The 24546-nt window shown below is 46.2% G+C and overlaps 1 protein-coding gene across 41 annotated transcripts in view; it reads right to left on the bottom strand.

Moving 5' to 3' along the window:
• Window positions 1-155: 155 nt before the first annotated feature.
• The window catches only part of APBB2 (amyloid beta precursor protein binding family B member 2), a 401712-nt gene continuing 377321 nt past the window's right edge, over window positions 156-24546 (bottom strand). For 37 of the 41 annotated variants that reach the window (XM_063808776.1, XM_063808767.1, XM_063808773.1 and 34 more), the window contains 6 exons: window positions 17858-17972; window positions 14526-14613; window positions 13277-13360; window positions 11030-11145; window positions 9258-9437; window positions 156-3644 (listed from right to left, as the gene is read on the bottom strand). In XM_063808776.1, coding sequence (XP_063664846.1) covers window positions 3477-3644; window positions 9258-9437; window positions 11030-11145; window positions 13277-13360; window positions 14526-14613; window positions 17858-17972 — 751 coding nt within the window. In that variant the 3' untranslated portion in view covers window positions 156-3476. The remainder of the gene's footprint in view (window positions 3645-9257; window positions 9438-11029; window positions 11146-13276; window positions 13361-14525; window positions 14614-17857; window positions 17973-24546) is intronic. The other 4 variants (XM_063808781.1, XM_054682845.2, XM_063808782.1 and 1 more) reach the window with 1 other exon arrangement.

Raw genomic sequence — 24546 nt, forward strand, 5'->3', positions numbered from 1 at the left:
TCTTGAGTTTGTGTTGCAATGCCTGGGACATGAACGGGCCATACAAACGGAGGAAAGCTCTGGGGCTTCCAGGCAATGGCCTTGTGTCGAGTCATCTTACAAGTGTCCATCTTGAAATCATAAAGTGGATTTAAAAAGAAGTAGCAGTGCCACAGTTTATCACCAAGAACTTATTTTAATGGAAATGGGCCTAATGTCCCTTCATGCAACAAGACAGATGAACAAAAAACAATGGTCCTAATTAGCTATGAGTGATCTTGTATCCAGGTGGAAACAAAGGGCATGTGTACATGTATATATCTCTTAGATGAAATCACACATGTTGTGAAGGGTAGAAAAACGAAGCACCAAGCAGTGCTTTAGTCTGCAAAGGAAAGTTTTTAGCCATAGGCATGTTGGCTAGTCGTTCCCCTTGATGTTGCCAAGGAGCAGATGTATGAGGTGGCAAGTCTGTGTCTATCTAGCTGCTTTTAAAAAATAAAAGGAACTTTAAGCATTTTGCCTTTTCTTCTACATATCCCAATAGAAATGTGACTACAAATCATTACAAAACCACTTTTTAGGCAATGTATAGTTCACTGAGATTACTTAGATCTGGATACACTGGGAGATAATATCCAGGAAAGATAATACATTAACACAATAATGCAGTATATTTCAGTAAAAATAGAATAAATAAAATAAAAATATTTTAAGCTGTATTTAACAGGTTAATTAAAAATATGGTAAGACATACAAGGCATCGTGAACATGGCTGCCTGTTTACCGAATCACAGATCTAAAGAATGCATAGGTAACTGAAGTGTCACTAAGATATCAGGTAAAACATTGGCATCCTTTCACAAACAAATACACACATACTTTCATACATACTTTTTGGCCATGGCAGAAAGTGTCTGAACATACTCTTTAACATAATTTTACAAAATTAATTTGCATTTACTATACAATGCCATTTTCAAAACAAAACGTCTGCAAAGTTTTCAATATGTAAAGGCTATCATTCATCTTAATGCATCCTATAATTGCATATATAAATCAGTTTGCTACTTAAAGCTAGCTCAGAATTCTTGATCTTGAAAACAAGCAAATGTATGCCTTAAAAAATGAAGAGGGAGTTCTGGTAGAGATTTCCAATATAAAAGTGGGTAATTTGTTTAGAATTTTGAAATTTATCACACTAAAATGTTTCACTACAGCGACCGAGATGAAAGATCACTGTAAATGATTTCGGAACAGCTTTTCAAAGGGCACAGCAAGGATTTTCTTAATGCAGTAATTTCTTATGATGGCACTGGTGACTTCAGATCAGTAGTATATCAATTGGTGAAAAACAGACTGCGTTTCTAAAGTAGCATAGTTTTGTCATAACATTGGGGTGCTAAGACAATTCCGGTCCCCCTGTCCCCCACCCCTCATGAATTCTGAGGGAATGGCAGGTAGAAAAGCCACCCACTCATTCCATCATGATCTCTGGTGGCTAAGTACCATGAGTTAGGAATGTCTCTACCACAAGTAGCATCTGGAAAATCTCGTAGATGGAACAAGCTGTGAATGTAGAATCCTGCCCTCTACAACACTTTTGAGGCACGCTGTAGGAAAACGGTCCTGGACTTAGATAGGGCAATGGCACCATCATGAATACCACTGCGTAAGGAATTTGGACATCTTTCTCCCACTCGTGTAGGGAATTCTAAGATTGCCTGACAATAGATCTTTCCATACCTGCTCTTCTTAGTATATGCCCAGAGTCATTCTGGAAAGGCTCTTCCTGACGGATATGGAGGCAGCATAACACAGCAAGAACGGGCTTTGGGAGCCGTGGGTCCTAGTCCTGGTTCTTTCATGAACTTTGGTGAGATCTTAGGCCAGTGGGTTTAGCCTCTTGGTACTTCATATTTTTACTTCTAAAGTGTATTTAGTACCTTCTCTACCTGGTAAGGCTCAGATGTGATAAGAATGTGGAAACCATTTTGACAAATACATAGCAGTGTATAAACATAAAGCATTACTTTTATAATTGGATGTTGTAAATGTTAATTTTGACATTAAAAAGAAGTAAACAAGACTAATATTGAGATTGATCGCCTTAGCAACTTCCTTTTAAAATGACAATGTCAACAAGAGTCTAAATTTGTATGTCTTTACAGCTAAGTTTCTCATCTACATAAAAAGGAGCAGGAAAATGCTATTTTTGGGAAACTTGTTAAATAGTCCATTACTCCTATGTAGACTTTGCTCGGATATGAAAATTTCAAATCTTCAAAGTAAAATGGAAAAAATATAAATTTAAAAATATATCTAGTTGAGTCCAACAAATTCTAATATTAAATACATAAAATCAAGGAAAGGTTCAACCTAATGTAATTTGTTGCCATGGACAATGCATGATGGACAGACAGCTTTCTGGGCAAAAAGCATCAGAGGGGGACAGAGCTGGATGCAGAATTCCAGCAGAACGTTTACCTCTAGCACATGGACTAGCAAAAATAACACGGTGGTAGAAATCTAAAATAATCGCGCATGATAGAAATATCAATGATATTTCCTCAACTTCAAATTGCATATCAGCTAATTCTCAAACTAAGGATGAAAGGCTGATGAGGAGTATTTCATCTTAATGTTTATGTAGAGAATGGCCATAGTGAACTATAATTCTCTAAGCTGCACCGTACAATATAAGGCAGAAGTTTGAAATATGTCCCACCCAAAATGCATTATGATTTTATTAATCTCTTTTAAAAATAATCAGTTTGAAAACCATCGGAAAAGAAAGGCTATGTTTTGTTCGATTTTAATTCCTCGAATTTAGTTTTTCATCAATTTTGAAGTTTCATTTTTTTCCAACATCCCACAAACAGCTGTAGACATGAAATGGTGTCCATGTGTCAAAGAGCTTGTCAGGGAAAGCTGCCAGTTGGTTTTTATACTGATGCCAACAGCCAATTTTGTCAACCAACAGGTTCAATTTTATGAAAAATTAAAACACAAACTCGCCATCCTATTTTTACAGCAATTCAATGGTATCTGCTATGCAGTGCCTACTCCAATGTTGAAAACAGGGCAAAGTGCTGTAGGACTTAAAGGTTGCTTGTGACAGGTCCAGCCAAGAAGACAGTGAAACTAACTCACGCATCATTCATTCCAAGGACGCAGCGTTAGTTCACTAGGAGGGGTGTGGCCACATTCTCTGTGTGTGTGTGAAATTAAGTAATGTTCACAATATTTACAATAAGAAAAAGACCTTCCACTGCGCATGATGTAACTTACAGCAAAAAAATTATTCATGCTTCTTTTCATATCACATGATGGTGGCAAGACGAGAGAACATGCTTGTCTAACACTGCTTGGTTAAGGGTAAATTCTCTGAAGACAAAGCATCAGCAACTGGATGGAAGGTCGGATGGCGGAGTTCATTTTCTTTAGTGTAGCTAGTCAATCTTCAGGTAAATAGCCGAGTCCTTTTGCATGTGCAGCTATGGCATTTCGGTGACAGGGCGTTTCTGTTTCAAAGTGTCAATGAGGGATAAGACCCCTCGTTTTACATTGGTTGTGACTCTTCTGGTTACTGAGTCTGCTGGTGGTGGAGGCGGTCGAACTTTCTGAGAAGGCGGCCTGGCTACCAAGCACTTCTGATATCGTAACTGAAATAAAACAAAACGTGTTTTAAGGTAATTAACAACATATTATTTCATCTTTAATATGACTTTAAGTCATGACCCATAATACATTGACTCCCAAAGGTTAACGACCTAGTTCCTAAACATAAATCCAAGAGTTATTTTTCTCTGAATGTGAGTGCTTTAAATTCTCCTAAAAGATTAGGCTCAACAAAGGGGTTTTGGCTTTTGCCACCCTTTCCTTCCATCCATTTCCACCCTCCACGTGTCCTCTATATTGATAGTCCGCAACGAATACACCTCACAGTCAATGAGCTAATGAAACCAGAAAGGATTGGGAGAGAGTGTGTTAATTACATTTTTCATCAGAGACATGCAAATCTAGGCAGGTGCTCATGGTACACTGACAGCACAGTAGAAAGGGCATAGTTTGAATCTAAGGTCTATCACTTGTGAACCCCAGACAAATTATTAAATCTCTCTGAGCCTGTTTCTTCAACTGTAAAATGGCTGAAGAAAGGACTATTTACAGAGGGTGTTATGATTAAATAAGTAATACTTGTAATGCTTGTGGAATGCCTGAAATAGGCCTAGCAACACAGAAGGCATTCAAAAATGTTTGTTTCCTTCCCTATTTCCTGTTTTAATTAAAAAGATGAGGTATTAAGTTTCAAGATACATGGTACATACAAGTCTAAATCTTTATGGATTAATTTTTAAAAATCCATTAGCACTGGCACCAGGGATAATTCCTGTTCTTCAGAAATATAACAATGTAGTCCACCTGGTTTTGCATAATGGGAAGATAACTAATTCTTTAAGATTAGATAAAAAGTTAAAATTTATCAAATTTTTTTTTTCTAATCCAAACGTTTTAAAATACAGTTGACCTGGCCAGTCATGGTGTTTCACTCCTGTAATCCTAGCACTTTGGGAGGCTGAGGGAGGCAGATCACTTGAGCCCAGGAGTTTGAAACCGGCCTGGGCAACATGGTGAAACCGTGTCTCTACAAAAAATACAAAAATTAGCCAGGTGTGGTGGCACATGCCTGTGGTTCCAGCTACTTGGGAGGCTGAGGTGGGAGGATTGCTTCAGCCTGGGAGGTCAAGGCTGCAGTGAGCTGTGAGCATGGCCATTGCACTCCAGCCTGGGCGACGGAGTGAACCCTGTCTCAAAATAAATAATGAAAAAAAAAATACAGCTGATCTTTGAACAACAGAGTTTGAACTGTGCAGGTCCACTTATATGAGGATTTTTTTTCAACCAAACACAGATTGAAAATAGTATTCCTGGTATGCAAAACCCAATTATTCAGAGGGCAGACTTCTCCTGTGCGTGGGTTCTGCAGGACCTGAGTATGCAGGATTTTGGTATACTCAGAGGTCCTAGAGCACCCCCACACCCCGCCCCACGTATACCAAGGAAGGACTGTCATTCCATGGCTTTTTAAAAAAAAATCAACTTAAATATTAACAGGCTCTTTAGTAATGGAATAGGCTGATGTCCCTGTAAAAAGCAAGACTCTGGGGGAAGGATATGGTACAGTGTTCTATCATACCCCTTAGGCCACAAAACAACCCCTTTCAAATCAATCATATGAAATATGATGATTGATTACACGTCTCCTCTGTGTAAGGTATTTTACTAGGCCCACATCACAACCCAAACTACACACATCGAAAGCACGGATTTATACATGGCAACATGGGACTCTGGACTTGGAATTTCAAATAGTAGTCACGTACATCCAGTGTGAATCAAAACCACACCTAAGTGTTGGAATTCATAAAGGATCCCTCTCTGTTCTATTCTAAATTTTGCCAAAATGTCTTCCGTTGGGCCTATACCACACAGCTGTAAAATATGCCTAAAAATTAAGCAGATTCAAAAGAACGTTAGTGTCAATAGATATTCACATGGTATAAATTCACATATGGATCATTCAGAGGAGAATCATGCGGATTTGAACCAAGAAGAAAGCCCCTGAGCTAGAAACACCGGATTCAGAGCGGGCAGGAGGGAAGAATGGTTTGATTTTACTAGTATGCCTTATACTAGATTGGCTGAGCTGTGTCCACTCGTTGCAGTGATACAATTAAAATAGGAAGCAAATGAGTAAAAGTTGTTTCCAAGAGGGAAAATGAATTGAGAATCAGAAAACCAACTGTAGCCAAAGAGATAAAACTCATTGTCGTTATCACTTAAACGTATAATTAAGTCTGAAAGCCATTCATTTTATGACTAAAACCATCTGCTATGATCTATTTCAATTTCATAAAATACCGAAATAGTTGTCATCCATTTTCGCTTGGCTGAAATCTCCCATTTTCTATTTTCTTCACAGATTTCCTTTATCTCATCAACTCCCTGTACCTGGTCAGTGGGTTCACCTGACTCCTCTACTGTCCCTGCTCCCCTGAACCCCAGCCCTGCTCCTGCATATTCAGGGTGTCTGAGTTAGAATCCTGGCCCTACAGTTCTTGCAGGGAGTTAGCCACTCTCACAGAGGATGGTGTAAGTGTGACACTAGATAACAAGTGTTCAACGCCAGGCCTCCCCTTCTCCCTCCTTCCTGCTCTATTTCAAATGATAAAGGTCAAATGCCTCTTTTCTACGCCCCACCTTTGCAATCTGCTCTCCCACCTCATCCTTTTAACATTTTTATTAGACATAGGGCCTTTCTATGTTGCCCAGGCTGGACTTGAACTCCTGGGCTCAAGGGGTCCTCTCATCTCAGCCTCCTGAGTAGCTGGGACTACAGGTGCAAACTTTCCCTTCATTCATAACCTCACAATGTGCTGTATGGGGTGGGGAGGGGGGTGGTCAGAGAACTCCCTTTCCTTCCCCAAGCTCCACCCATTCTTGGTTCTTAGCATCTTCTGGACTATGTCAAAGTAAAAGGTCTCTCTAACTAATTCATAGGCTAAGTCCCTCCCCTTGGCTCTCTTTTTTTTTTTTCTTTTTTTTTTTTGAGACAGGGTGTCACTCTTTCACCCAGGCTGAAGTGCAGTGGTGCAATCTCAGCTCACTGCAACCTCCACCCCCAAGTTCAAGCCATCCTCCCACCTCAGCCTCCCTGAGTAGCTGGGACTACAGGTACATGCCACCACACTCGGCTAATTTTTGTATTTTTTGGTAGAGATGGGTTTCACCATGTTGGCCAGGCTGGTCTCAACCTCCTGACCTCAAGTGATCCGCCCGCCTCAGCCTCCCAAAGTATTGGGATTACAGGCGTGAACTACTGCGCCCAGCCTCCTCGACTCTTTATCTACCTCCATTTTCCACAAAAGAAAACCTAACTGGGCATGGTGGTGCTCCCCTGCCGTTCCAGGGAGGAGTTCAAGACCAACCTGGGGAATACAGCAAGATCCCATCTCTTAAAAAATAAAAAATAAAAATAAATAAAGAATAAAAAAGGGGCAGGCCTCTCCTGTCCTGAAATAAACACATGAACAAACCCTCCAATGCTGCCCTTCAAGCTCCCCCTCACTGGCAAACTTTGTAAGTTACCTGCTTTCAGGGCCTCCACTTCTTTTTCTTCCCAGTTACTTCTCAATCCAGCACAGTCTCATACTTATTTTTCTTATTTATTTTTTTGAGACAGGGTCTTGCTCTGTCACCCAGGCTGGACTACAGTGGTGCCATCATAGCTCACTGCACCTCGACCTCCTGGGTTTGAGCCATCCTCCCACCTTAGCCTCCTCAGAAGCTGGGACTACAGGCATGTGCCACCACGCCCGGCTGAAAGTGAAGATCCTCATACTTTTATTTACAGCACTTTCTACACTGTAACAGAGTTTAGGTTTCTGTGTCTCCCCCACTATACCTGAGCTCTACAATGCAAGGACTGTATCTCAGTCATGCTGAATGCTCCAGATTCCAGCCCGTAAGTGCGAGGCTGAATTAAATGAAGCCCAGGGGCTTCACATGCAGCAGTTCTCCTCCAGCCAGGCAGCTCGGTGCTTCTCAAAGCCTCTGCTCCTGTTTGTTCCCAACGCTGCTCTCCTAGCGTGGACGCTCCTCCTCTCTCCCATCTGCAGAAGGTAACTGGGCTCCTGGCTGATCGCCACCTCAGCCTTGTTCCTCCAACCTGTCCTCTACTTGGTTGTCTTCTTTTTTTGCTGGATACTCGTCTAAAATCTAAATACAGGCTGGGTGCAGTGGCTCATGCCGGTAATCCCAGCACTTGGGAGGCTGAGGCGGGTGGATCACCTGAGGTCAGGAGTTTGAGACCAGCTTGGCCAACATGATGAAGCCCCGTCTCTACTAAAAATATAACAAATTAGCCGGGCGTGGTGGCAGGCGCCTGTAATCCCAGCTATTTGGGAGGCTGAGGCAGGAGAATCACTTAAACCCAGGAGGCGAAGGTTGCAGTGAGCTGAGATCGCGCCATTGCACTCCAGCCTGGGCAACAAAAGCAAAACTTCATCTCAATAAATAAATAGATAAATAATCTAAATACAATCAATTCAATCCCCAGTTTAGCAATCCTTGCTGAAGAAAATCAGGCCCCCACACGCCATCATCATAAGCCCGCCATGATCTGGACCGCACCTCCTTCCACTCGGGCCCAGCACCCAACCTGCTGCTGCTAGAACACACCTGCCCACAGGCTTTGGTGCCCACACTCATACAGCTCCCTCATTTTTTTTTGAGATGGGTTTCCCTCTTGTTGCCCAGGCTGGAGTGCAATGACGTGATCTCGGTTCACTGCAACCTCTGCCTCCCAGGTTCAAGTGATTCTCCTGCCTCAGCCTCCCGAGTAGCTGGGATTACAGGGATGCGCCACCACGCTGGCTAATTTTGTATTTTTAGTAGAGACAGGGCTTCTCCATTTGGTCAGGCTGGTCTTGAACTTCTGACCTCAAGTGATCCGCCTGCCTCAGCCTCCCAGAGTGTTGGGATTACAGGCGTAAGTCACCACCCCCGGCCCAGTTCCCTCATTTTTATTAGAACTTTTGCAGTGTCTGGCATAAGAGGGGCACAAAGGACACGTGCTGAAGGAATAATGAGGGATTCTTGTTTGTTTCCAAGTATCCATGTGGTATAAAGAGCCCTGACTTTGTCACCTGGCAGCTTGGGGCTGAATCCAGGCTCGGCTCTGTCACTTACCGACAAGCCCTGAGGCCCATTCTCTAACTTCGCTAAAGTCTCTATTTTCTCATAAATAAAACAGAACTAACAACTACCTAACAGAGTTGTCGTAAGGACTGAGTTAACATATAAATAAAATATATAAGAACGGTGTACAGAAACCAATCACTGGAAACAAAAGTCATTCAATGTATTGATTTTTAAAGTACTGAATTGAACCCAAACAGTACGAACTCATACATGACCAACATTTCACACATGAAATTGATTTGGGATCAAGGATTGACCGTCGTCAAGTTGGTGGTTATGAAACTCATCGGAGCCTCTATCTGGCCCCACTTCTTTCAGGAGTTCTGGCCTTTGGAGATGTAATCTGTTTATCATAACTGATTCTGGCCCTAGGAATGACGGCATTATAAAGTAAAGCATTACTTTAGGGATTCGACTTTTTTCATTTCCATGAGTGATTCTGCTATAATGTATGGCATATTAGAGATGAGCAGAGGCGGGAGGGCTCAACAGCCTGTACCGGGATAACTCACCATGCAGGCGGCCTGCACCGCCTCAGACACGTTACCAGCATTAGGCTCGCACCAGAAAACGTGGCACTCAAAGCGCTGGTTCCCCGTGTCCATGATGAAGGCAAATGTGTGGACATCCTTCCCAACACCCATGAAGGACAGGAATCGCACACGACATTCCACTAAGACTTCCTCTTCATTCTGCAAGAGACATTATGCGGCATCCAATCAGGAGATCCCAGGATCAAGCTTAGAGTGGCAGCACATAGGAACTGGCATTCAGAAAGTATAGCCAGGCCGAATTCAGAAAGGACCTGTGTTTTTCTCGAAAGGCGGAACCTTGCCCAAATGTCTGAAGAGGCCATCACTGCATGGCTACCCTGTTCTGGAGGTCATTCTTGCTCTGAACTACACTGCTGTCATGGGGTGTGATGTGGGTCCCATTCTCCATTATGCCATGTGGCTGTGAGTTCACTGTGGGGAGGGACAGTGCCGTCCATACTTCTTACATCTAGCCCAAATACAAGACACCTGGTGGCCCAAAACCCATTTGGCCAAGTAAACCCCCAGAGCACCAGAAAAAAGGGATTCACGGTATCTTTCTTCATCCAGTGATTCTTACCCAAACTAAACAGCACATTGAATCACATTTCCATCTAAAACCATATAAAACAAAAAGCTGCCAAATCAACAAAAAGTTGTCAAATTGTTTTTTTCTTTTCTTTTTTGCAAACTGGTGTCCATCTGGGATCCATATGAGGCAGCGTAAAGAAGTGTTCAGAATTCTTTCTCATAGGGATGAACACCACATCCTTTGCAAGAACCATATGCAAGTTTTGAATTAATAAACACATCCAAAATGTTGACTTTTGGATCATTAACATCTTGACTAATTAAATATTCACTCTAGTGCCTTGGGAGTGTTTAATGAGCAAAGTACACTAGTGTGAGAGGTCGGGAAGTTTTCTCAGGAGGAAGGAGGCTGTGGTGGTGATCTGGGTAAGGGTCGGGTAGGCAGAGGGTGGAGCATGGAGGGTGCGGTGCTTGCGATGATGCTGGTGTGGGGAAGGGCGGGACCTACTTGAAGAGGTGAGGAGAGCTCAGTGTGGCCAGCTGGAGGCAGGCAGTGAGCACCCTGCTCCTCTCTCCAGGGTGAACCGGGCAGCTGTGGGGCAGGCTGATGACTGGTGGTCTGTCCCTGGCAGGTGCTTCACAGAGGCAGAATAGAAAAGTGGGCACAAGTCTGGGCCAGGTTGCCTGGATTTAAATCCTGATTCCATTGCTTCCAACTGTGTGATGTTGGGCAAATGACTTAGCCTCTCTGTGCTTCAATTTCTTCAACCACGAAACTGAGATAATTTGGGCTGAGGCTAATGTGGCCTCTTCTCAAGACAACCAATAGGTCCTTCTGCTACTGATAGTCACAGGACTCTCCCAAATGGAAGCATCTTCTGCTTTTCATCCCCAGATCACACAGCCCAGGCAATACTGGTGCCCTGAGAGTGAGCGACTACTAGCGTCACACAGTCACCTCTAGCAAACAATTTCTCTCTGGGGCACATGAGGAAGACAGAATCAGAAGCACCAGAAGAGAAGTTTCTCAGGCCACAGGAAAACAGAGGTATGCACAGATTTAGACCCAGACAAAGGGCCAAATCTTTCAAATGTAGGCCATCTTAATCACAAGGATGCACAATTCCAGCCTTGACTATGTTCCTAAGTTCCACAGAAAACCACTGTATCTTATACTCACTGTATAAGACACGCCAATGTCATCGAAGATTCCTTCTCACCTTTTCACTGATGACAGTCACAGTGGCATCGGCCACGTTCATGTTCACTGACAGCCAGTCCTCCTTGTTGGATGAGGTCATAAGATTTTCTATGGCACTGTTCAAAATGTCCATTCCTGGGGACAGAAAAGGATAATTTAAAGTGTCCTAAAGCCACTTACCACACTCAAATGTGGGCCCAAATCACCAATAACAGCTACGCCCAGACTGATCTTTTTTTAATAGACAGGACACTTCATTCTCATGTTTGCTCAATAGGAATGAAATACCAGCTTCTGGCCGGGCGTAGTGGCTCACGCCTGTAATCTCAGCACTTTGGGAGGCTGAGCCAGGATCATTTGAGGTCAGGAGTTCGAGACCAGCCTGGCCAACACGGTGAAACCCTGTCTCTACTAAAAATACAAAAATTAGCTGGACATGCTTGCTTGAACCCAGGAGGCGGAGGCTGCAGTGAGCTGAGATCGCACCACTGCACTCCAGCCTGGGCAAATATCAGTGAGACTCTGTCTCAAAAAAAAAAAAAAAAGAAAAGAAAAAGGAAAAAAAAGAAGTAACAGCCTTTTCAGTAGGAGAGGAGAGTCAGGAGAAGCTCCGGGGACCTGGTGCCTTAGACGCTGTCTACCTAAGCAGACCATGGCCCTTCAGCCTCTCCCCACCCTCACTGTCTCTTGATGGCACCTTTACAGTGGATACCCCCATTCAGTAGGGCCGTTTTGCCACCTGTTTTCACAGTTTTTCTGGGGGATAGGCATGGGAGTGACAGCTTTATTGAGGTATCATTCACATGCAATTCACTCACGTAAAGTGTGCAATCCAGTGGATTTTAGTACATTCACAGAGCGCACCCATCACCATCATCAATTTTTTTTTGAGACAGCATGTTGCTCTGTCACCCAGGCTGGAGTGCAGTGGTACAATCACGGCTCGCTGTAGCCTCAGCCTCCCAGGCTCAGATGATCCTCCCACCTCGGCCTCTCGAGTAGCTGGGACTACAGGTACATGCCACCATGCCCAGCTAATTTTTTGAATTTTTTTTGTAGAGATGAGGTTTTGCCATGTTGCCTGGGCTGGTCTTGAACTTCTGGGCTCAAGCAATCCACCTGCCTTGGCTTCCTAAAGTGCTGAGATTACAGGTGTGAGCCACCATGCTAGACCTACCATAATCAATTTTAGAACAGTTTCATCACCCCAAAGAGAAACCCTGTGCCTGGTAGGGGTCATTCTCCATTTTTCCCCCACTCCCCAGACCCCTAGACCAAGGCAACCCTTACCTACTTTCTGACGCTAGAGCTCTGCCTATTTTGGGCATTTCATATGAACGTAATCACACAGTATGCAGTCTTTTGGGACTGACTTCCCTCATAGCATGTTTTCAGGCTTCATCCACGCTACAGTGCACTTCAGTCCTTCATTCCTTTTTATTGCCAAATAAAATTCCACTGTATGGAAGTATCACATCTTATTTATCTAATTGTCAGTTGATTTGTCAGGGCATTCGGGTTGTTTCGCTTTTTGACTCTCATCAATAATTCTGCTGTGAACATTTGCATACACGTTTTTGTATGCACAAACGTTTTCACTTCTCTTGGGTCTACGCCTAGGAACTGAGTTGCTGGGTCTAAAGTAACTATGTTTCACCTTCTGAAGAATGCCAGACTGTTTTCCAGAGCAGCTGCACCATCTTACAGCCCCCTTGGCAGTGTATGTGGCTCGCGATTTCTCCACAGCCTTTTTTAGCCCTGGTGAAGGCTTCATCTCCCAGTCTCTTTTTGGCTTGGTACAGCCCAGCAACTATACTCTGCCCCTGGCATGTGAGCTGAATGCTGTGCCACTACTGTGTCACTCCTTGACAGCATGAGGCCTCCACAGTCCTTTCTCCTGGCCCGCCAGCTGACAAGACACGAAGCAGGTGCCCTGGCCTCAGAGACGGAGGCCTCGTTTCAGAGCAGCAGAGCTCTTCCACGGCCCTGGGTCACACAGCTCTGGACTACTGGGTAAACAAGAAATCCACGTCTGTATTGCTAAAGTCCTGCATGCTGGGGATGACAGGTCAAAGCAGCGGGGCCTGTCCCTCTACTCATCTTTTGATCAGGAGCGTTTATGTTCTCTGGCAGGTGACAGTGTGACAGTTTGATTCAAGACAAGGAGTGAGAGTAAACAGCAGACCTCACCCTCCTCGGAGGGCGAACGCCTCCTGTGAGCTCCCGCACACTTGCAAAGTGGAAAGACAATAAGCATTTCACATACCGACTGGTTTGTCTACAGGTAACATGCCCAAGTACTGCACGTGGAACTTCTGGACCAGTTCAGTCTTTGGTGTTGGAAAATCTACTACAGGGAACAAAAGCAACACATCTTTCTCAGTGGTTCCAACACACATGTACACAACAGCCGCAGCTCTGCGTCATCTGAATGCTAAGGACACGCCCTGTGCCATAACGCCCTATGTTTCTGGATGTAAATGTAACAACTATTCTACAAGAGCAGCATTACTCCAGATATTGGGGCTCTGTTAAAATCCTGTTCAACTTTCAAGATAGGAATGCATTTGAAAGCAGGAAGTGGCATCTATGTGTTAAAGCTGCTACTGTCTCTTTGATGTATATTAAGTAAAGTAGCAGCTTTTGGTGTCCTATTTAATTAGGTGTGGTTGATACCCAGAGAAAATGTAACCTCAAAGGGCACAATCAGAAACATAGGAAGATAACTGAGTTCCCCCAGTAATCAACCCACGTTTTTTTTTTTTTTTTTTTAGAGACAAGAGTCTCGCTCTGTTGCCCAGGCTGGAGTGCAGTGGTGCGATCTTGGCTCCCTGCAACCTCCATCTCCTGGGTTCTAGCAATTCTACAGGTGCATGCTGCCATACCTGGCTAATTTTTTGTATTTTAGTAGAGACAGGATTTCACCATGTTGCACAGGCTGGTCTTGAACTCCTAAGCTCAGGCAATCCACCCGCCCTCAGCCTCCCAAAGTGCTGGGATTACAGATGTGAACCACCGCGCCTGGCCCATGTTTTCTTTTTTTAAGATTAGTCAAGTATAGTAGTGGGAAGGGGAGAATGAGGAGCACAAGGAGGTCGATCTGTAACTGGCTGAACCATCAACTGAGGTAACTCACTACCTTCAGACCAGCCCAACCCACGTGTTTTTAAACCAGCCAGGGTCCTTATCCCAGGTTGTACATGAATTATAATATGAAGACAGTATTCTTAAAGAACATAAAATACAGAACAAAATGAAAACGAAGGCAAAAACTAAAGACAATATTCTTTAAATCTTGTCCAATAACAACAAAACTCATCCTGGCTTTGTGCCTAACCCTAGTGATGCAAAATCAACTGTGCCTCTGAGACCCAGCGTGCGGGCTCAACTTGTGCTTACTGAGTTGAGTGTGCTCTTTAAGGAGACTTGAAATACCAGAGAACCATCTGAGAGCCTTCAGTCCTGGACCAGGAGGGACAGGGCCATAATGAAGACATGAGGTACCACTGACTTACCTTGCAAAGGGACATCGAGGTTCACATTGGCCCTTTCCTGTAAGGAGCTGCAGGCCAGCGCTTTGGCATTCTTCCGTTCAGCCATAATCTAAGGGGGAAAAAGTGCAGCTTTGGAGCGTGGGTTCAAGCCCCCATGTCTTCAGCTATTCCAGCCTGTAAAGTGTCTAGGTTGACTTCACTTCCAAGTTAGATCAGCTTTAGTCTATTGCCTGAAGTCCCACCCCTGTATCTCTGGGGCTACATATTTTGTTGAGGAATTCCGCTCATTTTCTCTGGGGATGATAGGTGAAAAACTATTCCTCAGAGTAGCAGTCTCCTGATTGCTTGGAATGGACTTCTTCCTTTCACCAGGCTCCCACCTCTACTAGAAACAACTCAAACAAGTCTCCCTGGTCTTGCATGGACCCTGCCGGCCCACAGTGGCCAGCGGCAGCCACAGCAATGGCTTCTTCCAGTGCTTCCAAATGCCACCCTTTGAAGACAGAGAACATGGGTTCGAACTGCACCTCTGCCACTTACTAGCTGTGTGACCTTGACCTTGGGCAAGTGACCTGATCTCCTGTGTCTCGACTGCACACGGAGGTGGTAACAGTATTTGTCTCAGATGGTAGTTCTGAGGATCACATGAGTGAGTGTGTCAAGCACAGGGAAGGCCTAGACAGCATTAAGTGCTCAGAAATGTCCCCTGCTGACATGCTTTGGCTGTGTCCTCACCCAAATCTCATCGTGAATTGTAGCTCCCTTAATTCCGATGTGTTATGGGAGGGACCTGGTAGAGATAACTGAATCATAGGGGCAGTTTTCCCCCATACTGTTCTCGTGGTGGTGAGTAAGTCCCACAAGAGCTGATGGTTTGATAAGGGGTTTCCCCTTTTGCTTGGCTCTGATTCTCTCTTGCCTGCTGCCATGTAAGACGTGCCTTTCACCTTCCACCATGATTGTGAGGCCTCACCAGCCACATGGAACTGTGAGTTCATTAAACTTCTTTTTCTTTATAAATTACCCAGTCTTGGGTACGTCTTTATTAGCAGCGTGAAAACCGACTAATACACCTGCCATTTTTGCTGTTATCCTCAAACTACTCTAAATTGCTTCTCTTCTGTAAGGGACATTGATGTCTGCTTTACTTAAGAGTAAAGCACTTTATACTCCTGTTCTCCACCAGTTACATACAGTGCTGTGGGTTTAGGGACTGAAAGAAGCCCACCCTTTAGTGACCCCAAAAGTAACTCGGATCTTCATTGCCAGACTAAGTTTTCCATTCCAAGTGGAGTGAAAGTCATTTCCATTGCAGACCTCCACTCTGCCTATCTCCAGATCCGTGCCCAGGGCAGCGAGCAAGAGGGCTGCCGACAAGAATAAAATCAAGCGTTTCCTGCATACTTATTCTGTGCCAGGCCATGTTCTGAGGGCTTTATGCCAGAATATAAGCTCCATAAGGGCAAGGACTTTTTTTTTTCTGTTTTGGTCATTGCTCTCTCCCCAGTGCCTTTGATAGTGCCTGGCACAGAAATGACATTCCATTCTATGTGTTGCATGAATGAATGAGAAATGAAATCCAGGGAGCAGGCCGCAATGCTGCAAACGGCAGCAACACCCCCGTCTCATCAATGCAAGAATGTGAACACGGGCGGGAATAAACGTGGTGATCTCAAGACCAGTGCCCGTCCTGCACGTCCCCGTCATGGGAGTCAGAGCGGCAGACGGGGGCGCTCTTTCATTCTGAGGCTGGGGACAGCTCCCTGCCCCTGTCCCTCCCTCAGGCACCATGGCTTGGACCTCCTGCTCGGTTAACAGGCTGGGCCAACCCCTGGCCTGGGTTGGGTCTTGACGGCTCAGGAAGAATTGTGGGAGTGAGGCTGGGTTATGATGTCAGCCTGAATCAGAAAGGTGACATTCAACAGAGGGGATGGCAAAATTCTGCATCTAAATTCAAGAAATTAACCAAGTCTGGGGCATGGAAAGGGCTGGCTGAAAGCAGCTTGTGCCAGTGTCTTGGGGGTTCAGCTGCCACCATGTGAAGAGAAATCAGGGGGTGATGTGGTTGCCAAGAACATCGAGCACCACAGTAGTGTATCCTTGGCGGTCAAAGGACAGAGCAGCCCCTGGCCCTGGTCTGCTCTCTGCTCACTTTTGGAATACTGTGTTCATCTGGGGGATCCAACCAGAGAGTGCCCAGAAGACAATGGTTAGGGACCTGGAATAGCCATGTGACCCAAAAGTGGCTGCAGAGACGGGGGTGGTGGATCTGGAGAGGGAGGAAGTCAGGGGCAAGAAGACTCAATGACAGATGCTTGTCCAGTGCCTCTAAAACACGTAACACATGGTGAAACACAGCAAGGCTTCAAGTGTCTGAGGAGCTGGCCACCAAAGAGAATGGGGGGACCTTTCTCTGCTGCTACAGATGGCAGATCTCCAGTCAGTACCTGGAAGTTCCAAGAGGAAGATTTCGGGTCAACATAAAGAAGAAATCTGTAACAGCCAGAGCTGCTTGGTAATAGAACCTCCTCCTGAAAAGCAAGAGACTCCATCTGTGGGAGTCCATGGGTGTGTAGGGCAGAGGGTGGGGGATGTCTGCAAGGGGGCTGTTACGCTGGTGGGAGGCGGAGGCTAGGCTGGTGACGCCAGACTGTTTGTTCTCATTCTGAGGCTGTGACTCTGGTTAAGGAAGCAGGACCCTCACTAGCATGAGACCACAGTCTTGCCTCCCAGCTGGACAGGGAGCTTCTACGAGCCACTGTGTGTGCTCAGGAAGTCGGTGTGTGTTAACGGCAATCCCCAGCTCCCTGCATTTGCAGAAACCCTGGATGGTTTCTTGCCACCTCCTTTCCTGTAGCCTTTTTCTCTACCCACATTCAATCTCAGGTCAGATGGCCCTGCCCCTGGAAAATCCGCTTTGACTCCTTTTCCCAGTTTTCTGGGGTGTATGTATCTCTGCCATTGTTTTGCCTACCTGAGATATATACATTTCCAGGCTGCGGGAGGGACTATGGTTCTATTCATTTTGTGTAGATGGAGTGCTACTTAGAGCGATGCCTGCCCCGCAGCAAAAATACTTTAATGACTTGGCTGAACACACACACACATATATATATATGTTTCCAGGCGGCGGGAGGGACTATGGTTCTATTCATTTTGTGTAGATGGAGTGCTACTCAAGAGCGATGCCTGGCCCGCAGCAAGAATACTTTAATGACTCTGGCTGAACAATCTGCCTACTTCTCCCTGAGCTCAACTGCAGGTTGATGTGCCCACTCCCCCGCCCTTCCACATCCCTTTATGCAGCAAGAAAAAAAGAGAGAGGCGGCCCATACTGCCCTGACCCGCCTTACCTTGGAGCAGATCTCGTGGAGACTTGTGGCGATGGCTTTTGCTGGTGTGTCACATCGAAATACATGACATTTCAAAATTCTTGTATCTTTATCTCTTGCTACATAAGCAAAATCCCTGTGCAAGCAAAATGTTTCAGTCCATTAGTAAGAGAAGCTGATTACCAACACATACTTTAGTTATGAAGTTAACTGAGCTAGCAGCCAGCGTGTCAATGGTAAACAATGTATGCAATGATTAAAAGAAAAATTTCAATAGCTTCCTAACATATAGTTTTATGACAATTAGAAATTCATTTCTGAGTAAAATACCTACGATGTGGGCTAGGCGCAGTGGCTCATGTCTGTAATCCCAACATTTTGAGAGACCAAGGTAAGATGATTGTTTGAGGCCAGAAGTTTGAGACCAGCTCTCGAACCAGGCAACACAGTGAAACCACTGTCAAAAAAAACCAAAAACAAAAAAAAAACAAAAAACAAACAAAAAATGCCAGGTGCAGTGGCATGTATCTGCAGTCCCAGCTATTCTGGAGGGTGAGGTGGGAGAACTGCTTGAGCCCAGGAGTTTGAGGTTGCAGTGAGCTATAATCGTACCACTGCACACCAGACTGGTCAACAGAACAAGACTTAGCCTCTAAAAATTTTTTTTAAAAAGGATGGGCGTGGTGGTTCATGCCTGTAATCCCAGCACTGGGAGGCCGAGGTGGGTGGATCACCTGAGGTCAGGAGTTGGAGACCAGCCTGGCCAACACAGTGAAACTCCGTCTCTACTAAAAATACAAAAAATTAGCTGGGCGTGGTGGCCGGCGTCTGTAATCCCAGCAACTCTGGAGGCTGAGGCAGGAGAATCGCCTGAACAGCCTGGGAGGCAGAGGTTACAGTGAGCCGAGACTGTGCCACTGCACTCCAGCCTGGGGGACAAGGGCGAAACTCCCTCTGAAAAAAAAACAAAAAAAAACATAACTTCAAAACCCAGTCTGTTGAACTCTTGGAATCTCTAACAACCCTTAGTGAAAACTGAATTTCACAGAACCCTTCTATCTAGTGTAATAACCAGTGTTATGATTAGAAAACAGAAAGGCTTGAGGAGCGCATGAATCGCATGATGATATATAATGACACAGACAGTGGCGCAGCGGAAGCAAACAATAGGCTCTGATGTATAAACATGTGCACAAACAATGGACCAGCCCACAGCTGACTGAGACAGTTGAAGGGCAATCACAGGGAATGTCAGAACACAAAGAGACACCATGGACTGCAGTCCTATCAAAGGCCTTTGACTGTTTTAAACACGTCTCAGACTCCAGATCTCAGAGCGACGGCAGCGGCGGCGCATTATTTATTGCTTGCTCAGACACCTTGGTGAGCATGCAGCCAACGTTGGGTGTTCGCATTTTTTCTACTGATAAAAAGGATACTGACTGTGACATTACTTGGCTTCAAAAGAACCATGCGATACGACTGTATTTCTCAATGTTGACATTGGAAGACAGCAGTTCAAAGATGAAAGTGTTTTTACATATATATATATATATATATATATATATATACACACACACACACACACACACACACACACACATATACACCAAGCTTTACCCATCTAGGAATGGATCACAGTGATTTATTTGCATCTGATGCTAAGCCAGGATACTGTCTGGAGATATAACCACAGAGGAATTTTTAAATTATTTCTCTTAAGGTAAGACCTGGCAGCCTTTTCATAGACTATGATGGATACTTTCCCCAAGAAAGCCTTGGTGGCCTTGGGAAGGGACAGGGATTTATTATGGCAGGCAACTGGCCATCGTGAAGGTCTGGCCGGAAAACCCTGCCTCGCAACCTCACCTCGCCATGCCCCAGGCAGCCCTGCAGTGGGGCTCCCTAAGCCCAGGCTCCAGCTCAGCAGCACCTCACCTGGCTGCCCCATGACGCTTTAATCACCGGCAATCCACACATGACCCCAACATTTCTCCTCCCAACCTACTCCTGCTTCCTCACGTTCTAGCTCAGTGTCCTCCATGCTAGAACCGGACTCCCCCTGCCTCACGTGCCACACCCAATCCCCACATTCGTCCTGTTTCACCTCCTGGAAATTTCTGGCCTCCATCCCTCCATTTCCAACCTCCTCACCATGCAGCCATTCTAAGCTGCTCTTCGCCTCCCTGCCTGTGCTCAGGCCATCCCCATCCTCTTGCCAGGACTCAGCTGAAGATGGGTGAGAGCCTGGAAGGTTCCTCGCACACACAGTACATATATGGGGGCACAGCAAGTGTCTGAGTGTGTCTTCCCCTCAACACTCTGCAGCTCCATGAAGACGACTGTGCCTAACTCATCCCAGCGTCTAGTTCAGGCCTGGCATATCACCGGTACTAATACATGTTTGCGGGCTGAGTACAAGTGTGGGCCTGTGGCACACATCCCTCCTTCCTGTTGGGAAAGTCGGTCCTTGCTCAGTCCTGAATGGGTTCCACGACTGGGCTCGGGGGTGGGTTGGGGCAAGTCACTGGGCGGAGACTTTGAGGGGTGAGCACAGTCTTCTCCACACTGTGGCCTTCCCATCCAGCCTCAACCACCATCAAGGCAACACATAAGAAATGGACAGAAGACATCCCTTTTGGAGATCACACTCAAGGGATGCCTTGCTTCTGGTTCTCCTCCCTAGAGGGTCCTTCAGAAATATACCACGTCTCCCGGCACACAACTCCAATCCTTCCAACTTCCATGTGCAGCCACCATCTTCCTGAGGCCAAATCTCCCCAAAGCTCCCTGTGGTCAACCACACAAAGTCCAAAAACCTCTGGGTGGATTTTAAGAGTTCCAAAATTTGTCCCACCAACTTTCCAGCATGTTCCTCCCACTGCACGGCACTCCCCGCTGCTCCAGAAGAGGTGGGTCTTGGTGTCCGCTCGTAGTGGTGTCTTCCCTCACGTGGTGGCCAGTGGCCCACCCCACACTGTCCAGCGCACGCCCATCTACTCAGCCTAGCCCAGCTCAACGGTCCGCCTGGTCCTCTGGCCCCAGGACCCTGCTTGTATCAAAATGCCCACGGTATTTACATTCTGTGCTACAAAGAAGAGGTCGTTATATCATATCTTTTGTAGTTACTGTTACAGGTGTCACCTGTGTCTGTCCTCTAACAGACAACAGCAGCCAGAAGGGCCAGGCATTGAGATTCTGGCCACCCACATTCGAGTCTCAGCCCTGCTTCCATTTAGCTATACAACCCTGGGCATGGAATTTCACCTCATCTTTAAGTGAAGGGGTTGAAAAACATGATTTCCAAGTCCCTCCCCGGCTCTGACATTCTCTGATATTAGCCTCCAAGATCCATCAGCCTCTCCATGGTGGCTGGCAGGCCCCAGAGTGCAACATCCCAAGGTTACCGACACGGCGGATGAACAGGCCTTGGTCAATAAGCAATGGATTATTCCTATCGAACTTCGGCTTTGTGCCCTCTGTGCCTCGGTTCTTTCATAGGCAGCCTTTTAGGCTTAACTTTAAAAAATTATGATTATTAATCTTCATTTTCCTCTGGTGCAGAGCAAGGTGACTGATGCCTTAAGGGCAACCATCTGGAATCCCACAGCTTCCCCAGGGAGAAACTCAGCAGCCTCAGGCTTTTTTGGGAGGAATTCTCACTTTTTTTTTTAACAGCCTTATCTTTTGTTGTTTCCTCCAAGGTAGAGGCTAATAGATTAGGGAGGCAGCAATCTGTCAGTCCACGACGGTGGGTGAGTCCGGTAACTAACCCTCCAGAGGCTTCATCACTTCCCAGGATAAAACAGGTGTCTTCTCCTCACTGTAGAGGTCAAGAGATTTGTGCATTTCCCATTTCACTCTCATGTAACATATCCCGAGTCCCTAAATATGGAGATCTGTAAGAGGCAGTGAGGCCTTTCTTTCAGGCCTAGAGCACAGACCAGTGGAGCGACTTCATCTATGGACAATGAAACATAAAAGCGATCGAATTTCATTATTTAAGACGAAATCCAAGCATCACTTGCCTGTGTGAAAAGCCTGCCTTTTCGGCACCTGACTTCTGAAAAGGGCTGCTGCGGGAGAGAGTCATGATCCCTCCCCACATCCCAGGAACCTGTGGCTATGTTCCCTTACATGCCAACAGGGGCTTGGTGGATGTAATCAACGAAGGATCCTGAGATGGGGATGTTACTCTGGACTATCTATGTGGGCCCAGCAAATTCACAAGGGAAGGCGGGAGGCACTTTCTTCCTAAGGGAAAGAACAGGAGGCAGGGGCCAAGGAATGCAGGCAGCCTCAAGAAGCTGGAAAAGGCAAGAAAACGGATTCTCCCCGAGAGCCCCTGGAAGAAACACAGCCCGGCCAACACTGGGATTTGACACTTTTGACCTCCAGAAACGGAAAAGAATCAAGTGGTGTGGCGTGAAGCCACTCGGTTTGTGGCCATTTGTTACAGCAACAATAGGAAATGAATGCAACTGCCATTTGGATTTTATGGTGTGGTATTATTTTTTAAAATATTCAATTCATTAAAGGCCGGGCGCAGTGGCTCACGCCTGTAATCCCAGCACTTTGGGAGGCCAAGGTGGGCAGATCATGAGTTCAGGAGATCGAGACCAACCTGGCTAACACGGTGAAACCCTGTCTCTACTAAAAATACAAAAACTTAGTCGGGTGTGGTGGCGGGTGCCTGTAGTCCCAGCTACTCAGGAGGCTGAAGCAGGAGAATCGCTCGAACCCGGGAGGTGGAGGTTGCAGTGAGCCGAGATCGCGCCACTGCACTCCAGCCTGGGTAAGAGAGCAAGATTCCGTCTAAAAAAAAAAAAAAAAAAAATTCAATTCACTTCTACATGAACCTTCTAGCTGATATTATGTATCAGGAACCAGTGAGGCAAATTCAAACAGATAAGGTTCCAGCCTTGCAAGCCCGTCTAATGTTACAGATGGGCAATGAGGTTTGAGCTGCTTCTTTAAGTGTAAGAAGGACCTCATCACAGTAAGAAGGCAGCAGATGGCTCAAAGAACATTGAAACAGGTATGAGCAAAGGCAGGGAGGTCAGAAGGCCCCCCAATTGTTTGCGAGAACTCCCAGCTGCCCTATGCATATGCCCCAGGCACTGTGGTGAGGCTCAGGTGTGGCTGCAGGGGTGCTGTGCAGGAGTCTGTACTCAGTTTGCACAGTGCGTTGTGTCTTGCCAGGACTGGCCCTTACTCCGAGCCATCCCAGTCTTGCAATATTACAGGTGACCCCATGTGATTTGTTTGGTGGGAGAAAGCCGGCCAAGGGAAGGGGACTGCTGGGGGCCACTGCGGTGGTCCAGCGCAGGGGGATGAGCAAAGTGCAGGCTAAATCAGCATCTGCGAGAACAGGGCAGAGGAGACAGATGGAAGAGGTGTTGGAAGGATGGCTGGCAGGAGTGGCAGATGTGTGAGAGACGTGGATGAGGGAGGGGATTAAGAATAACTCTGGGGTCCCTGCTAGGACAGCTAAGCACCCCATCACTGGAGTGGGGGAGGGAAGGAGGGCTGGTTTGGTGCAGGAAGCTGATGAGCTCCAGGGTGGACAAGACGTGTGGGGTGCTTGTGCTTGAGGAGCACCAGGTGACGAGGCCCACCAAGCAGGTGGGTGCTGGGACCCTGCACTGAGGCCTGCGGTCTGGGCAGGAGACATGGATCTGGGAGGTGGGTGAAGTCGGGGGAGCAGGGGAGAGTGTGGAGCATGAAAAGACAAAGCTGGCCGGGTGCGGTGGCTCATGCCTGTAATCCCAGCATTTTGGGAGGCCAAGGCGGGTGGATCTCTTCAGGTCAGGAGTTGAAGACCAGCCTAGCCAACATGGCAAAACACCATCTCTACTAAAAATACAAAAATTAGGCGGGTGCGGTAGTGCGCACCTGTAATCCCAGCTACTTGGGAGGCTGAGGTGTGAGAATCACTTGAACTCAGGAGATGGAGGTTGCAGTAGGCTGAGATTGCACCACTGCACTCCTGCCTAGGCAAACACAGCAAGACTCCATCTCAAAAACAAACTAACAAACAAACAAAAAACATGTCAAACCAAGGCCTGGTGACTGGGGAAGAAAGACATTTAGAGGCCTTGTTTGAGGCAGGAGGTCCAATGAGAAGGTGGGAAAAAAATTGCTGGGGAAGAGGGCAGGAAAAGCCCAGGAGAGGCTGGTCCCAAAGATATCAAAGAAAGGGGGTTGAGGGAAAGGGGTAGAGAGCTTTCCAGAACAGTGGGAGACAGGCCAGGTGGTCTCAGCCACAGGGAGGTCTGCAGTGACCTTGGCCTCCTGGACCCTTACCTGGGAGAAGGAGTTTGGGGCCCAGCCTGAGGAGTACAGGAATTAAAAGAAGAGTTCATCCATCTCTCTCCTGTTTTTTACTCTTCTCCTTCTGGAACTTTCCAAACATACATAAAAATTGAGAAGATAGTAAACAAACTCTATATCCCATCAGCTGGCTTCCACAGTGATCAAAATGTCACCCATTAGTTTTTTACACATCTGGGTTTTTCCCCAATCCCAGTGTCATGATGCTAAAGGCCACTGTGGTCATACATAAGAGCAACAGGGTAGGTCCTTGATTTTCTTGTATTCTGAGGGGGAGAAGAAATTGCTTTGTAGTAAACACACCTCCACATTCAGAGTGTTCCTGACAGACTGTGCAAACCTAAACTGGTGCGATCAGCTCAGGCCGAGCATGTGGG

Source organism: Pan troglodytes, chromosome 3 (assembly GCF_028858775.2).
Source record: "Pan troglodytes isolate AG18354 chromosome 3, NHGRI_mPanTro3-v2.0_pri, whole genome shotgun sequence".
NCBI classification, from domain to species: Eukaryota; Metazoa; Chordata; class Mammalia; order Primates; family Hominidae; genus Pan; species Pan troglodytes.